Source organism: Anguilla anguilla, chromosome 3, assembly GCF_013347855.1.
Source record: "Anguilla anguilla isolate fAngAng1 chromosome 3, fAngAng1.pri, whole genome shotgun sequence".
Taxonomy (NCBI): domain Eukaryota; kingdom Metazoa; phylum Chordata; class Actinopteri; order Anguilliformes; family Anguillidae; genus Anguilla; species Anguilla anguilla.
Genome location: NC_049203.1, coordinates 41,435,477 through 41,453,475, shown reverse-complemented (window position 1 = coordinate 41,453,475; position 17,999 = coordinate 41,435,477). Strand labels below are relative to the sequence as shown.

The 17,999-nt window shown below is 40.2% G+C and overlaps 1 protein-coding gene across 2 annotated transcripts in view; it reads left to right on the top strand.

The window, feature by feature from the left end:
• The window catches only part of atp7a (ATPase copper transporting alpha), a 30,743-nt gene extending 12,744 nt beyond the window's left edge, over positions 1-17,999 (top strand). For both annotated transcript variants that reach the window (XM_035409906.1, XM_035409907.1), the window contains 19 exons: positions 90-311; positions 627-790; positions 882-1,043; positions 1,145-1,221; positions 2,283-2,505; positions 2,799-3,032; positions 4,123-4,214; positions 4,396-4,523; positions 4,759-4,913; positions 5,135-5,269; positions 5,456-5,650; positions 6,029-6,211; positions 6,308-6,494; positions 7,619-7,765; positions 7,872-8,014; positions 8,630-8,833; positions 10,569-10,686; positions 12,769-12,871; positions 14,044-17,999. In XM_035409906.1, the coding sequence (XP_035265797.1) occupies positions 90-311; positions 627-790; positions 882-1,043; positions 1,145-1,221; positions 2,283-2,505; positions 2,799-3,032; positions 4,123-4,214; positions 4,396-4,523; positions 4,759-4,913; positions 5,135-5,269; positions 5,456-5,650; positions 6,029-6,211; positions 6,308-6,494; positions 7,619-7,765; positions 7,872-8,014; positions 8,630-8,833; positions 10,569-10,686; positions 12,769-12,871; positions 14,044-14,320 (3,149 nt within the window). In that variant the 3' untranslated portion in view covers positions 14,321-17,999. The remainder of the gene's footprint in view (positions 1-89; positions 312-626; positions 791-881; positions 1,044-1,144; positions 1,222-2,282; positions 2,506-2,798; positions 3,033-4,122; positions 4,215-4,395; positions 4,524-4,758; positions 4,914-5,134; positions 5,270-5,455; positions 5,651-6,028; positions 6,212-6,307; positions 6,495-7,618; positions 7,766-7,871; positions 8,015-8,629; positions 8,834-10,568; positions 10,687-12,768; positions 12,872-14,043) is intronic.

Below are 17,999 nucleotides of genomic sequence, written 5' to 3'. Positions count from 1 at the left end.
AGAGTACATAATTTCCCCCTTGACATCAAAAACATTTATCTCATATTTGACTATTTTGATTGAAATGATCTCCCCTTTGTCAATTGCAGAAACCAATTCCCTAGTACCAGCCTCAAAGTGGCAATCATGTCCCAGCAAGCCGATTTCACCCTCCCCTACGGGTCCAGTGCCTGTGAAAGAGGTGGAAGGGCCTTTATTGGGGAGCAGAGAGGGAGGGGCACAGACCCTTTCAAAATGTTTCATCAAGATTGGGGGAATGACCTGTGCCTCATGTGTGGCAAACATAGAGAGGAACCTCAAAAATGAGGATGGTAAGGCCAGCATGCTTAACATTAATATCAGTTATGGGTGTGATAATGGCAGTAACCAGCATAAAGCAAGCAGTCACCTTGTTTTATTACATTTTGTGATCATGTTTGTATGGTTGAGTATATTAGCCAAGTATGCTCATACTAAAAATGTCACATTGTACTGCTGCGAATGGTTTATTGCCTTGAGAAAACTATCGTACTGCAACAGGAGTTTAACTATTGAGCTGATGCTGATTCTTAACTGGTTTTAGGGGGTGTAATCAGAAAGCAAAATGGTTATGTATTTAATTGGTGTGTTTTTTGTATTTTATGCAGGGGTTTATTCAGTCCTAGTTGCTCTTATGGCCGGCAAGGCAGAGATTCGCTTCAATCCTGGAGTCACTGACCCCTCCAACATAGCGGATTCCATTGCAGAGCTGGGCTTCAGTGCTTCCGTCATGGAGAATGTGGACAACTCAAATGGAAACCTGGAGCTTGTGGTGAAGTACTCATATCTTCTTTCAGTTTTGTGATTGTGGGGAAAAAACCAGAAGAACTTGTTTTAATTGCAGTGTTTTGTTTTTCCTGAAGGTCAGGGGAATGACATGTGCCTCATGTGTCCACAAAATTGAGTCAAATCTAATGAAAACCAAAGGTATTCTTTATGCTTCTGTTGCTTTGGCAACCAACAAAGCCCATATCAGTTATGACCCAGAAGTGACTGGACCACGTGACATCATCAAATTGGTTGAGGTGAGTTTTTGCTATTGAAAAGTTGCAGGGTCAGTTATGTAGGAGAGTGTGAAAGGCCTATTTGTGATAATTGATTGGAAAAACGTATCACTGATTGACAGAACTTGGGCTTTGAGGCATCGCTTGTTAAGAAAGACCGCTCTGCCAGTCATCTGGACCACAGCAAAGAAATACGACAGTAAGTACCCAGCGCAACTTAAACCGCTTTCACACTGTTAATGAATGAATACTTTCATTAGTGTACCAAACAATGCATTAAAGCCTTATGTTATTGGACATACGTTGATACCATTGTTCTTGTTTTATTTATGCTGTTCCCTTGGGAACTTGTTCACCTCAAAATCGTAGTAATTTCAGATGGATCCCAACAGCAGCCATAGGGAGCACTAGGTTTATTTCCAGTGTTTAAATGAATTAAGTCTTCCTGTTTTACCGGTTTGAGTGCATGTTTTGAAACCTTATAGTCATTGTCTTTGTACAGGCTTTCTGAATTAACGCGGTACTCACACTTTTTCCTAGCCTGCTGCAGGGGGTTTAGTGGGGAGGTTGCACAGGGCCTCACTCCTGTGCTGGCCTTGCACAAAACTGTTCTGTGGGGTCTTGTGCCAGACAGGGTTTTTTTTGCTTTAAAGGTAGACCCTGAAGTCACACACATGCAAATGGTGTATGCTGTAGCATTAAGATTTGCCTTTTCTGGAACTAAGAGGCCTAGCCCAAACCATGAAAAACAGCCCCCGATCAAGGGGTGTCCAGATACTTTTGCTCATGTAGTGTAGCTGATGAATAAAACTTATTGCCTCAGTGGGAGTTCACTCACAACGAGCACAACGTAAAACTGGATAGATGCTGCCATTCTATCCCAAAGCGTAAACCTGCTGTGTTCATGACAGGGGTTCCTGTTGGTGCAGCCTCTCATTTTTTTATTTTTAAATTTTTTTAATTGGCATTGGCCTGCTCATTTTGCTCCCACATCATATCCCAGGGTCTGTCTGTAATTCATTTTTAAATTCTCCGATATTAAATCTTTATATTTATTATGAGTAAATTCATATAGGCTTAGTAAATCTGGTATACTGATAGACTATGCGATGACATTGTGTTGTTTGCATGTTAAATCCTTTTCTCATTGGAAAGCTATTCTGCTGTGTTTATATCATTAGTCTTTTTTTATTAGCGATGACTCTAGATGTGCGTCAGTTGCTCTTGGTTCTGAGATGGACCATTCCTTGTTCCTCACAGGTGGAGAAGGTCCTTCTTGGTCAGCCTCTTTTTCTGCGTCCCTGTGATGGGGATGATGATGTACATGATCGTTGTGGACCACTACGTCTACACGGAACACCAGCACAATGCCAGCTCAGAAGACGTTCAGAGTCATCACTCTTCCATGTTTCTGGAGAGACAGCTCCTCCCTGGGCTGTCTATCATGAACCTCATTTCATTTCTTTTCTGCCTACCTGTGCAGGTACCACCGGCCATTCAGGCTTGTCTGAGTTAGGAACCACAGGGAAGGGGTGGAGTTTTGAGTAATTTTAACTTACAGAAATGTCCCTGCTGTCTCCTTGTACACTCTAAGACCTATACAACATATAACATTCAATAAAAGATGTGAATCATGTTCTTATCCTAGCTTTCCTGTTCAATTAAAATTAGGATTGAATGAGCTATTGTAATCTGTGATAAAATTTCTTGAAGTCTGTATCGCATTCTGATTCTTTCTTCAAATTGTTTTTTCCCCTTCTCTTTTTACCTTTGTAGTTCATTGGAGGGCGTTACTTCTACATTCAGGCGTACAAAGCTGTGAAACACAAGACCGCTAACATGGATGTTCTCATTGTGCTGGCCACGTCCATAGCCTTCACTTACTCCCTGCTCATCCTGGTGGTGGCCATGATGGAGAAGGCGAAAACCAATCCTGTCACCTTTTTTGACACGCCCCCAATGCTGTTCGTCTTCATCTCATTGGGAAGGTGGCTTGAACAGATAGCAAAGGTATTCTTTCTTTCTCTTGACAAAGGCCTTGATATTTTCATAAAGTGGGCACTTGATTAGATATACAACTACTAGTTATTGCAAATAGCCTGCTCTTCCAAACAGCCACTAAGCCACTTTGACTGTGGTATGATTGTTGGTGCCAGTGTGGTTCCTGCATCTCAGACAGCTGCCCTCCTGGGATTTTCATGCAGTATAGTCTATAGAGTTTACAGAGAAAAGTGTGATAAACAAAAAACATTCTTTGAGCAGCAGGTCTATGGGCAAAACCACCTTGTTAACTCCTTGAACCCGGATGACGCCAGTTGGCATCATAAAACACTCCCTCCGTTGAAACTCTTATTTCTGAACGCTGGATTGTTTTCTTTTATGCGTCTCTCGAACACGTCAGATTGACCAGATTTGCATTTGAAAACCATGACTACATTTTGGTTGTTTCGTCACCAACATTACTGCTGAAAACACAAAGCACGGAGCATGGAGTACTAATACTTCAGAAACATGTTTCAGAAATAATAATCTGAATACGCTACATGTCAAACCCTGAAGCAGATAGCCTACTGCAGCAAAAGAACATGGCAGGTTCCACTCCTATTATCTAAGAACAAGCTGGTTCCAGGACCATGACAGAACTTCAGTTTACTCCAATGGCCTGCACAGTCCCCAGATCTCAATCCAATAGAGCACCTTTGGGATGAAGTGAAATGGGAGGTTCAAAGCATGAAAATGTGGCCGAAAAATCTGCAGGAACTGCACAATGCTATCGTTTCTGCATGGACCAAAATCCCTAAGGATTTTACAGCACCGTGTTGAATCCATGCCACAAAGAATTCTGGCTGTTCTGGAGGCAAAAGTGGTACCTACCCATTCCTAGATAGGTGTACTTAATAAAGTGGTCACTGAGTGTAAATAAGGCACCTTGCCACAAGCAAAAATAAGTTTTAAGGATTACTGCATTTGATTCTATTTTTCTTCTTTGTGTTAGTGAGCTGGTAATGCAAGTCCCTAACAGTGTGGATTCCCTTGCCAGCGTGAAGTAGAATGATTGTAAACGTTCTAACCTGGTCTGTCTCTCTGATTATTTCTGAAGAGTAAAACCTCTGAAGCCTTGTCCAAGCTGATGTCCTTACAGGCGACAGAGGCGACTGTCGTCACCCTGGATGAGAATATGACTGTTCTGCGGTATTTGGTTTTTGCATTTTAATTTATGTGTTACTTAATGCAGTATTATTTTGACTTTCACCCAGCTTAGAATACTCATTTATATTCGTGAGACTGCCTTGCACTACAAAAATGATGCTATTTGCGAGAAACTTTATGAGAATGATGAAATTGGTAATTGGTTCTTGTTTTTCCCTGTCAGTGAGGAGCAGGTGGAGGTTGACCTGGTACAGAGAGGAGATGTAGTTAGAGTCTATCCCGGGGGGAAGTTCCCTGTGGATGGGCGTGTCATTGAAGGACATTCCATGGCAGATGAGTCTCTAATCACAGGTGGGGCTGATTTTGTGTGCGTGCATGTGTGCGCGCACATGTGTGTGCGTGTGTGTGCGCGCGCACACGTGCATGTGTGTGTATGTTCCTTGATCTTTGAAAGGTGGTATGTGCTCATATATGCTGCTGGTCTTACTTGCTCTCTTTGTGGGTTGAGTGTTGGTTCTCTCTTTGTGATGTGTGTGGTTCTTAGCCTGAGACCAAAACAATAAAATCTCCCTGTTTTGTGTGTCAGGGGAGGCCATGCCTGTGACCAAGAAACCCGGGAGTATTGTAATCGCTGGTTCCATAAATCAGAATGGCGCTCTGCTGATCACTGCCACACATGTTGGTGCTGACACTACCCTGTCTCAGATTGTCAGACTGGTGGAGGAGGCGCAGACATCAAAGGTGATTATGAACTTCCATGGGCTTACTGATTTATTGGTCAGCCATCACACGTAGTGAATCCTGTTCTCTATAATTAGACTGATTTTCTTATTTCATAATAACTTTTTGTTAATTTAAAAAAATTAATTGCATGGCTTATGACCTGGTCTGTAGGTTTATCCACATCTAGACAATATGACGCGGGCATAAGACTGAGTCTCTTTTTTTTTGCCCTCCTCCAGGCTCCTATCCAGCAGTTTGCTGACAAGATTAGTGGATATTTTGTTCCCTTCATTGTCGGAGTCTCTGTCCTGACCCTAATTGCTTGGATTGCTATTGGATGTGTAGACTTTTCTCTGGTTGAGAAATATTTCCCGGTGAGTAAACAAAAAAAAAAAATTCATTAATTTCTGTTTATATCAATTGTTATTGCAGAGTCTATGATGTCTATAAGTGGCTATATTTATAACTATAACTATATATATTTGATTTCAACAATTAGGTCCTGCTCATATTGTCTATGCATTGGCTTACTATGGTGTGCTTGCTGGTTTCTCCTACAGGGCTACAATAAGAGTATCTCTCAGACGGAAGTGATAATCAGGTTCGCCTTCCAGGCCTCTATCACTGTGCTGTGCATTGCCTGCCCCTGCTCCCTGGGTTTGGCCACGCCCACCGCTGTCATGGTGGGCACCGGAGTTGGGGCACAGAACGGCATCCTCATAAAAGGTGGCCAGCCATTGGAAATGGCACACAAGGTTAGAAATTCTGTCAGTTCTGTAAAGGAAGATTTCTTGAGATTAAAAATAAATATTTTGTTTTTATATCGTGCCGGTACTTTTTTCCCTGAGAGTCTCAGGCACATAGGAAATGGTTCTGGAGGGAACTCCAGCAACTGAACCTCCATGACTCATTATTTCAACTAAATAATTAAACTCTATTATCACATTTATATCAGTGATGTATATTCCAAATTCAAAATGACATTTGCTACAAGGGCTAAGCTACAGCCCCCTTAAGCAACAGTCTGTAAATGCACCTCTTCCAGGTGAATCACATTTTTTGCCGGAACCCATCCTTTAGCAATTCCGGTGCATTGCTTTCACTGACCAGGAATGATTGGTCTTCCCCTGCAGATTCAAACAGTAGTGTTTGACAAAACCGGGACCATCACTTATGGCACGCCCAAAGTGATTCAGGTGAAGATGGTGGTTGAGGGAAACCACGTGCCCAGAACTCGACTGCTGGCCATCGTGGGGGCAGCGGAGAACAACAGCGAGCACCCGCTGGGAGTGGCTATCGCTAAGTACTGTAAACAGGTCGGTGCAAGTCCGTCTCCCCCGGATGGGGCCTTTCCAATTCCACTGCTCCGGAAAGTTCTCCGACCTCGTCCCCTTTTATCTCTCCATTTCCAGGAGCTGGGCACTGAGCTGCTGGGCACCTGCACGGACTTCCAGACTGTGCCTGGGTGTGGTATTCACTGCCAGGTCAGCAGCACGGAGCCGCGGCTGCAGCAGAATGATGGAGATAATGAGGACAAGAACATCTTGGTGCAGATCAGCGACAGCGTACACCCCCTCAGCACAGAACCGGAGTCATTCAGTAAGTTGGGATGCATTCCCCATTGATCAAAGAAATGTTGTTAATCAGTATATTTAAAATCTCAACTTGGAAATTGAGCATGATGTCATTGTCATGGGGCGAGGAGCACACAGCTCAAAGTACACGGCGCAGTTGGAAAATGCGCTGGATTAGCCTGAATGTACTATCAGTGGGTGTGTTGCAACTTGATCATAGCCAGTCAAATGGCCCCTTTAAGCTGTTCACTTTGTGCCAAGGATATTTCAACAAATGGTTGCCTCAGAGTATAATTATTATGGGCCAGTTTTAATTTCCCATTAAACCGGTAGTTAAATAACTTAAACACACTATTCTGTAATTAAAAAATAATGACAAGCATCGTGACATTTTATTAGACAAAATAAAACCAGGGAAGGTCATAACGATACCAATGATTGCTGTTCACAGCAATAAAATCAACTGTTGCTCAAACAAAAGAAAAAATTATAATTCACAAGTCCATCATAATTCACAACAATGGCATGGCGTACTTAAACTGAACTGACCGATGCCCTTTAGAGGGGAGGAGCCTTTGGGTGGTTGGTGGGCAGTTGCTGCTTGCAGGTGACTTTCTCCTTGGTCATTATTTTGTCTCCAATGGCATAGAACCTGTAATATTTCCAAATGGCACTGCTCAGGTGCAGTGGGGGAGTTACTTTTTTTTTTTTGGTTCCTCCGTTTGGAATGTGAAGCCTACAGGCTACGGGGAGAGCATGACCCACACATGAACTTTATTTTTAGGCCCTCCAGACAAAACAATATTATGACTTGTTGTTTATTGGTCTCTTTTATATTATTATATTACCCTATGATGTTAAATTATCTTGGGAGGAGAGAACTCACCACAAGCCAAGTGTTGGCTGGAAAGTTGAGCCCAATATGTCAAATACTATGATAATAATACCACTGTCAGGTTGTAAATGGTCTTCTTGCGTACTTCACTTTACACTCTTAGAAGCCTAGAACATACAATGGTGAAATAAATGCTATATTACATTACATTCATTTAGCAGATTCTATTATCCAGAGGAATCTATCAGTTGTCGGAAGTGCAGACAGATCTGATTGGATGTCCTCTGGCTCAAATGTGCCTTCTGGGTGTCCAGCTCAGGTGCAGCTTCCCTCGTACGCAGTCCTTATTGGGAACAGGGAGTGGATGAGGAGGAACGGGCTTACGGTGCAGCAGAATGTGGATGAGGCTATGATTGAACACGAGCGGAAAGGCCGCACTGCAGTCCTGGTAGCCATCGATGGTAAGGATACGCACAATAAACACACTGAAGAAGTGCCTCAGGTATTTAGAGGGGATAAATTAAGGGTAGGGCTAAATAAACAGTTAACTGCTGTGTCCTTCTGTAGGTCTACTCTGTGCAATGATTGCCATTGCTGACACTGTGAAGCCCGAGGCAGAGTTGGCCATCCACACACTCAAATCCATGGGGCTAGAGGTGGTGTTGATGACAGGAGACAACAGCAAAACAGCACGGGCCATTGCTGCTCAGGTAGGGTGCCACCACTTCTGCACCCTACTAGACAAAAACAATGAAAAAAAACTGATGTTGAGGTTCTCATATTTCTAGAATGCTTGTTTTGGAATGTGTAACTTCAAAATGGAGAACAAATATGTAAGATATTCTGTTACAAACAATGAAAAGGAAATGCAAGGATGTGGTATAGTAATCCAGAGTGTCTACCCGTGTGTGCCTTATATCATTTTAAAATTATGGCCAATATAGTTGGTGAATATCATATAAATGCCGAATTTGTCACAAATATCAAAAGGTACATGCACATGCTTATATGGCTGTTACTGTACTAGCTCCTCTTGTGTATTTTATTGCTTTAAATGCTGCTGTCATAAAGCCAGCTTGTCATCAGAAAGTTCTCTAAATATTTATAATATCCAAATATCCTTCATTGTATGCAAAAACCGTGTGGGCCGATTGAAGTTGTACCCTGAACCAGAAATTATATTCAAAAATCCCAGAAAGTGAACTTTCCCTTTAACAATCACTTGTTGCGTTACAAACATGGGCACCTAGTGAACTTTCTCTCTGCAAATGTAAATGGTCTTTCCATGGTAGAACCTGTGTCATGTGGATTTGCTCTTATTCCAGGTGGGCATTAAGACGGTGTTTGCAGAGGTGCTGCCCTCTCACAAGGTGGCCAAAGTGGAGCAGCTGCAACGGACAGGCAGGCGGGTGGCCATGGTGGGAGACGGTGTCAATGACTCCCCAGCCCTGGCCATGGCGGATGTGGGGATTGCCATTGGTACAGGGACTGATGTGGCTATTGAGGCAGCAGACATAGTGCTGATCAGGGTAAGGACTAAAGAGCACATTACATATGACACTACATTACATATGTACACATGACACTACATTACATATACATATGACACTACATTACATATACACACTCGTAACCACTCATTTAGCCCAGGATTTACTGAGCATCTGTGGTCAGTTCATTGCGTCCTAATCCATAAAGGACCAGTCTGCTACTATATCTTCCCTATGATTACTATCGCTATGTGATTGTCACAAATGAGCAATGTTGTTCACTGTCTTTATATTTTCATATTTATGTACTCTGCCATCTAACGTTAGGCTATTATGAAGCTACAGTAGCTATGCACTAATATTAGCATTACGTCATTTAGCTAACGTTAGTCAATCAGATGAATGTAACCTAAGCTGTACCCGTGTATGGAGACATAGCGATATTAGGCTAACGTTACAGCGAAAGTAGATTAACTGTAGAGATCGTTCTATGCAAATGTGTATTTTTAATGTATAATGGACAAAAAGTGATAGTAATCATAGTTAGCTAGCGAACAACGTTTCACTTACTTCTGAAACGGGCAAGAACTTTCCTCTTCCACATGTGTAGGCAATAATAGTCCGCCGGCAATAATAGTCGGCCTGTTTCATTGTCAACATCCGTTGTTGCTCACTTCCGTTATGTTGTGGCTTTGCATTTGTGTTGTGATTTTTGCATTTGTGTTTTCTGTTAATGTGCTTGTGTTTTTCGAATTTGCAAAGCGTTTTGGATATGCAGTTCGTTCGACACGTCTCGGCCACTGTATGAACGGCATGTACTCACACACATGCTTCAGAGACACATATTCATGCTTATCTGCACTCACAAAAACATGGCAAAGCTATAATTATGATTGGACACTAATTTTGGGGAGAAATGGAGGGGGAAAGGGGAATACAACTGGAGGGGTAAAAATGTTTTTATCCATTTTTTAATTCAGGTGAGGCTTGATGAATCACCAGTGTATTTACTTAGATTTTTACACATTTTTATTGAGTGATATTTGTGAAGATGTAAATCTACAAAATAACTTGCAGAAGGCCATCAGTAGTGTATTAGCTGGGATGGTAACTAGCAGGCAGACAAATGATTAATGTCCATTGCCTATCATAAAGACTGTCACCTACTAGCTAGTTGGACATACCACTTAGCCAGGGCTTCCATCCTGAGGTACCAGGGCATCTATGTTATCTTGTGAGCCAATTAACTTGTGTACTGCTCAAATAAAGCAAGTTGCACCCTTCTTCTAAGCTTGTGCTGCCAGCCGCCTCTTCTCACACAGAATTCCACCTGCTGACTTGTGCAGTCATTGTTTTACACTCTGCAGGGCATCTAGCCACAGGCACACTTGCATAGTCCAAATTTCATGCAGCCCCATTGGGTACATTCTCACGCAGTGTCACTTGTCACTTTGCAGGCCAATAACTGTCCTGTTTATTTTTATGTTCTGTTGACTCATGTGGATGGATTATCCTTTACTGATGATGATGATGATAATAAATCAGAAGTTTTTGCTAATATTTATTATTTCTTGTTAACCATAATTTCATTACCACTGTTGTACTGAACCTGACCCATAAAATGGCAGGTAATACCATAAGTCGAGATAACAGTAGGTGTGGTCCATAGAATATATCACTCAGAATAAACTGCATTTAAAACTTAGGTCATGTTTATTTTGTTCAAGAGGCACTGACCCATTTCATTTTTAAAGGTTTTCCTCCTTGCTTACAGAATGATCTTTTAGACGTGGTGGGAAGTATTGATTTGTCCAAGAAGACTGTGAAAAGGATTCGGATTAACTTTGTTTTTGCACTCATATATAATCTCATTGGAATTCCAATTGCGGCTGGTAGGTATCAAGACATAGCTATTTCATTCACCTGAACTTGACGTGAACATGATTTTCTGTTTATTCTAAAAACTATAATATATTGTGACATATCTCAATGGATGTTCATAATTTGATATGGATGTAATAATATTGATATATGATAATAATTTGATACTTGAACATGAAATGTAACATGCATGGCACATTGGTCTGAGTTTTTATATAATGTAATCTTTTATAAAAAGTATCCTTATACTTAAAGTAATAATCTCGAAGATTTTCATTAAAATAAATGTCTTTTAAGTCACTATCAATCACTGCATTGGTGATTGAGCCTATTTTTATATTAATTTATACTATTATTATTATCATAATTGGTGTCTGTGGCGACATTCCCGGGAAAAAATCACAAGCGGCGCACAGTTAGTGATGCGTTTTTCATCACCCATCAGTGGTTGGTCCGCCAGAGAGGGTAGGCGGAACTAACGCAACAGGCTCGCTCTTCTACTCACTTGTGTGTGAGCGGCGTACTGTTTTTTCCGGTGTCTGCATGCGTTACAATAACAGAGAAAGGGGGGTTGGGGGAGTTATGGAACCCTAAAAAGTTTTTGTGTAACATGAGAGATCATATTATTTGTTGATGTAGATTTTGTATTACATTTAATGACAATGTAACTTCACTAAATTACATAGTTATTTGCACAGCTAACGCTAGCTACCGGACCATGTCAAGAAAGACAACATTAGTTTAGACAACGTTGCGCACAGTATCCATCTCTCATATGAGGTAACGTTGCGTTAGCTAGCTAGCTAATGTAATTAACACAATCTAATGTCGGCTAACAATTAGAAAAAAATGCTAGCTAACGCTACCGACCGGTACCGACCTCGCAAACCGTCTCTCGAATGCAATGCTACCTTGTTGCAACGTTGCAGTGTAGCTAACTTAAGGCCAGCTCAGATCAATGATTCGCAACGAGACTGGGTGCAACTTGAAAAATTCCAAGACGTCTGATTGTAAACGTTCTAAAACTGCACTTGGTGATTTGACAAGGACGGTCTTTTAAAACCTCAGGGCAGGCAACGGCTCTGCTACTAGCCAGTTCACACCGCTGCAATTTTCTCTGCAACATTCTAAAACCGTTTCGCCTCGTTGCGAATCATTGATCTGAACTGGCCTTAACGTTACCGTTATTTACATTGCCATCGAGTTCATCAATATATTAGCTATAATGATCGGAATAAAGCCGGGGTATGTGGAGCAGAGCCGGGTCTGATTTCTGAAGACGTCATGCAGGAGAAAACAAAATAAAAGAATACGGCAGTATGGATTAGCATTGTTATTATTTTATTACGCTTCCTCATATGTTCCTTCAGCCTTTATGCCCTTTTTGATGAAATCTCCTTTGTTTTTGTTTTATTCTTCTTGTTCTGATTGCTAATTTAACACCCAGCTCAGCTTTATTCTCGAACAGTTTAGCTAGCAAAACCAGAAACACCAGGGGTAACATTTTGCAAGGCAGTTGTTTCAAAAATACCACACAACAATCATTCACGAAAAAGACTGCTTATTGTGCACGAGATACATAATTGCACGAGCCACAGCGAATCCCGCAAATCCTTCTCTGCAGTGTAAAGATGTTCATACCGGGCAAATGGTGGATAAAGAACGTTTGCAGAAATTGATCATCACTAATTCTACCCCAGGTTTGCTACGGCATTTTAACCCGGCTCAGCAGTGTAAAGACATCTTGAGTTAGCCTCATGTTAGACAACGAATGAGTATGTACATAACGTTACTTTTATAACAACCCTTTTTTATTAAGTAAATAGTAAGTGTTATAGTTGGCGTGCCAACTGACTGACGTCACACAGGCGACACTGGTTGGATCCGGTTGGATCTATGGGAAGTGAGGTCCAAAAACACACCTGCAATTACCGCTTCTCGCCATTGGCACCGCCATAGAGAACGAAACTGAAATCTTCGAGATTGTCACTTTAAGTATCCTTGTGTTGGCTTTTGTGATTGTGTGAATTTGATAAAATATAATCAATATGGCATGTTTTAAAAGGTTTACATTATCTTTAAATGTAAATCAGGAGTGTTCCTTCCTGTGGGCCTGATTCTTCAGCCTTGGATGGGCTCTGCAGCAATGGCAGCTTCTTCTGTCTCTGTGGTGCTTTCTTCTCTCCTGCTTAAATGGTGAGTGTACAGTAACTCAAACATCAAAAAGGGAAGTAGTAAAGCTCTTCAAAATATCAGAAAATACTGTTTGTTATTCATTTGAGAGGGAGGGTAGAAGACATGGGCAGTTACAAAATTTTAAACAACCACAAAAATGACCAGTGCCTCAATTTTCAAATGTGCAAAATGGTGATACATATTACACAGATACTGTTAAAATATTAAAGAAAATATAAATTAAGTGAAGATGCAGTAGAGTGAACTATTGGAGATTTGTCATTAAATGCTACCTTAATTTGTGAACCCCATTCACATTTGAACAGAATTTAACTGGCATATGAATTTTCAAATTCAAGAAGCCCAACAAAGTACTAGCACGCCAAATTCTTTCTAGGAGACCAAAAATAGACTAGGCAGTGCAGTGGATCGCACTGTTGCCTCAGAGCAATAAAAGTAGCTGATCCACAAACAAATGCAGCTGATCCACAAATAAATGTAACTGGTTTACGAATAAATGTAGCCGATCCACAAATAAATGTAGCCAATCCACAAATGTAGCTGGTTCAAATTTGTTCATCACATGTCGCTTGCATTTATTTGTAAAAAAAAAAAAATCTGAGTGGCATAATTAACAAAAAATCCACAAATTGTTTTTTTTTCATGGAGTCTAGTCCAGCCAGTCAGATTTTAAGACATCCTTTCGTTAACAGCCACATTACTCTGACCTATCACAGCACGTATATAGTTCAGGATTGTGTTGTGGAGAGATCACACAACTGCTCGGTTGAGAAGATTGCTGTAATGGCTTTCTCTTTGATCAACGCATGAAGCCTTAAAACCTTGAACCAAAGTGAAACCATCTTATATTTGTACAGTCCCATTCATTTTTGAGAAGGGCTGATGAAAACAACTGTAACTTGTGGTTAACATGGCCATCTGTAAAGACTTGCCACACACCTTATAATTAACTAGTTAGCTTGCTTACTGTAGGCCCTGCACAAACATGCATTTTAAAACGTCTATTGACAGGGTTAATGTCATTATAGTGCTGAAGGCAATGATAGTTGGTGAACTTTGCAAACACTAAAATTAGCTATCTCTAGCTACTGCTTCATTAGCCCTTGTGGAATATATAAAACCATTTGCAATGTCCATTCATTTCAGCGAATATTGTTCCTCTCTCATTGCAGCTACACCAAACCCAGTGCGGAGAAGCTGGAGTCTCAGTTGAAGCATCGTGGGCAGTTGAGAACGAGCAGCTTGTCTGAAATAAGCATACACATTGGCATTGACGAGTGCCATCAGCCCTCGCCCAAACTTAGTCTTCTTGACCGCATTGTCAATTATAGCCGGGCCTCGATAAGCTCACTCCGTTCAGACAAACATTCGCTCAACAGCTTGGCCCTCGGTGAGCCTGACAAACACTCTCTGCTGGTTGGGGAGGCTCTCTGTGAAGAGACCGTATAAGGCCGGTGTATCATCTCTAGACCTTTATTCCACAGCTGCCTTCGCATTGACAATTCGAGCAGAAGCTGGAATTTTAAAATGAAGTTGTATTTATTTATTATTTTTTCGCTCCCAATGTGTGTGTTCACACCGCAGTGTTTTTAATGATTGATACCGTCTACATACGGTAAATTTATTACTCTACAAATATATAAGCATGTTTGCACCTTTAAGTGTATCTTTGAAAGAAATGAAACAGGTTGTACACAGAAATGTCAGTACTAAAAAGCAGGAAAGGAGGTTTGTCAATACTTGCTTTCATTTAGCATAATTGGCCAATTAAAATGCAGTGTGCACACAGTGAAATAGCAGAAGAGTATACAAAAGTTTTTGGTTTCAGGTTATACCACCGTCGCTCTGTAACAGATTTTTGGAAATACTTTTGTGTAGCCTCCATGAGAATCACAGAATATCATTTAGGATTGAGCAGCAAGTGCCTGTGATTAGGACTACACTCTTTCAAAATTTGGTAATTGGTAAACTGAAGGCCAGGCAAGGAAATCCAGTGTGTACTTCTGGTGCAGGGTCAAGTTCCTCTGTTGCAAAAAGACTGGTGTAAAATGTGTTGCTTTATCAACTCTTTTTTTGATGCATCCAGTCAGACTCGTTTCAGACCTTAAGAAAAAAGTATGAACCCCTCTGCTGTTTCCCATACACTTTTATCCAAAACTACAGCATTCCACTAGCTGTCCAACTTTGCACTGCAAAAAATATACTTGACCCCAACAATCTGGCTTCAGATCTGGCCACTCCACTGAAACTTCTGTTACTCCATGAAAGTGGCTGCTTTGTCATTTGTCCTGATTGTGCTAGATCTACCCGCTGCTTTTACAGACAGATGAATATTTTTTACATTGAAGTCATTTACAAGACATGCAGTGCAACCTGCAGTTTATATTCTTCACATACAGTCCATTTATGCCATGTTCAACAGCACTGTACATTGGCAGTGCCCCACCTGGGAATCAAAGCTTTGAAGTTGCATGGTCACTTCACTATACATTATGCTACTCGGGCACTTGATTAACAGGGCCTTTTATTACCTCAAGCAGAAATGGGAATCTCGGGCACTGCCTTCACCTGAATCTCATCCTGCCTCTCAGGGAGTTCTTCCCATGTACCCTGGCTAGACTCCCACTCAATATCACGCTGCCTTTCGACAGGAGTTCCCAGGAATCAGTGCTTGTGTCCCTCCTGTGCTAATTCTACACAGAAACTCATGTGTATGGCATCTCTTCAAAATGGCGATACTTATTTCATTCTCTTTTCCCCTTCTGACCATTAAATATAATTACACAACACCTCCATGACTTATCTGGAAGACGTGTTGCCAAGATTGACTTCTCAAGGTCTCCCTAGTCTTCACCCATCCAAGACCATACTATTACCAATGATGACAACTATGACATCTCAGACTGTCAAAAAACATGCATGACACTAGAACACAACATTCAGTCATTCAGTGTATTATCGGCTTAGACCTCTAGATTCTCCCTCTACTCCCTCTATTCTCTGAGCTACTTGCCCATTTCTTACTACCTACTGAACCCAGCTGCTTGTCCAGATTACTTCTTCCCAATATTAACTATTGTGGCTCTACACGCTGGTCACCATTCATGTTTGGTTTATATTCTACCATTTTATAGCTTGTATTTTATCTATGGAACTAAGTTAGGAGTTTCTCTGCATTGTACATTATCTATTACATAAATACCGTTTAATTCTTTATTTTAAGTCAATGTATTGTTTTAATGTTGCACTGGTTTTCCAAGCTCTTTTCAAGCATGCACAGCTGTATTTCCATAGTGTGTCTCAACCCCTAAATATGACTTGTAATGACTTTGGACAATTTTATAACTATCATACTAATGTTTTTGAGGCATACATAGTTATACAATTTGAAAAGGAAAAAGTTCTTTATATTTAAAACCAGAATCTATTTGTAAGTCCATTTTAATTGAATATTACTACTGCAAATCAAAGATGAATACTGTGATTGGGGTAAATATCTGAAATGCACACCTCTGCTCTATTTCCAATCCTTAACTCACATGCACTACAGTAATCGACCAGGTTCACTGATCATCTCACACTCAGCACTGTGAACAATGCAAACAAAAAATATACCTTAAGTCTTTTAAATTGTCTTTCTTTTAGTACAAATGTATTTAGTACCTGAATAAGTATATTTTAAATAACAATAAACCTTCATTCTTCAGCACTTTTCCTATCGAGTTTGGTATCTGAAAGTGTATAAAGAAAAAATAAATAAATACATGTTTAATACATGTCAAATGTTTCATCTTCAAAAGCATCTTATCTGCTTAAGTAGGACAATCCAAAATTTCAGCAAAAGTAAAACTAATCCTTCCTGCTTCTTAGGGTTATTAAGGTCAGCATCTGTAGACCTACAGGAATGTTGGAGCTTGTATTTTACTATAAGGTCAGTATATGAGTGTATTGTGGTGCTAAGCCATCTAATGCTTTAAAACAAGAAAAAGAAACCATGAAGACAATTCAGGTATAGGTGCAATGTGTACTTTTTTGTTCTCGTTGAAGCACATGCTGCCGTGTTGCTGCTGATCAATGTTTTTGGGGTGACCAAAAATAAGACCCATGGCAGTACATACGTAGCAAGAATATGTATTGGAATTTCTGTATCTGCCTCTCAGAAATTGCCACACTTGGGCAATGTTTGCAAATGTTTCTAAGCTTTTTGTTACTTGTGATATTGAAGCTCTGATTAGCATTTAACACCTAGGTTTTTATAATTCAGTTTTTAAGTTTTAAAGGCCTGTTAGCATGTGTTTTTAGGTTATTTTTCATCTTGGGGCCTTTGTTCCAGTGACTGTGACCTTTGTCTTAAGTTAGTATGAGGAAAATAACCCACATTTGTATTTTGGGCTACTTGGCAAATGTTTTTTCAAAATGAAAACCAACTATTTTGTATGTAAATATGACACCCTAAGACTACGCTGGCATTTATGTTCAAACTCAATGTGCTGTGTATTATGGAATATTTCTGCTTTGCCTGTATAGACATTTTATGTTTATTTGCTCTCCTGTTCACTCTTCTACTATAGCACTTTGCACATCTTAATGTTTTTGTACACCTGAGTATGCAAAAATGGCTTTTGCTAAGCCATATGATTATTAAACTATATGAGTTACAGCTCGTAGATGTAAGAACAAGATGAGGAATTGGGAAAACTAGTTGTTGATAATTTCAAGGAAACTATCTTTCCTAGTTGTGTGCTTATAAAATAGAATAGAGAATTTGTACTCTTATAAATGTTTAATATGAGTTTTTTTTTTGTTGCCAAAAATGACAAGACCATAGAACAAAATCATAGTTGTGTATTATCAGTAACAATTATTTGGCCATAAAGGTAAGTGATTTGCTTGTGCATTTAGTTAAAAGAAAATTTCAGAGGAAACGATGCAGAAATCTGTTACATCCCAATTAAGTCTCTTCAGTTTTGGTTTCATTGTAGCTTCATACGCCGTGTTTAATATGATGCTGCAATAGCAGGTTATATATATGTTGAATGTATTTTTGACATCAGAAATATGTGTGTCATAATGCTGTATTTCTTTTTTTTAAAGCATTTTCTGCCATTAAATAAAAAATAAATTTGAG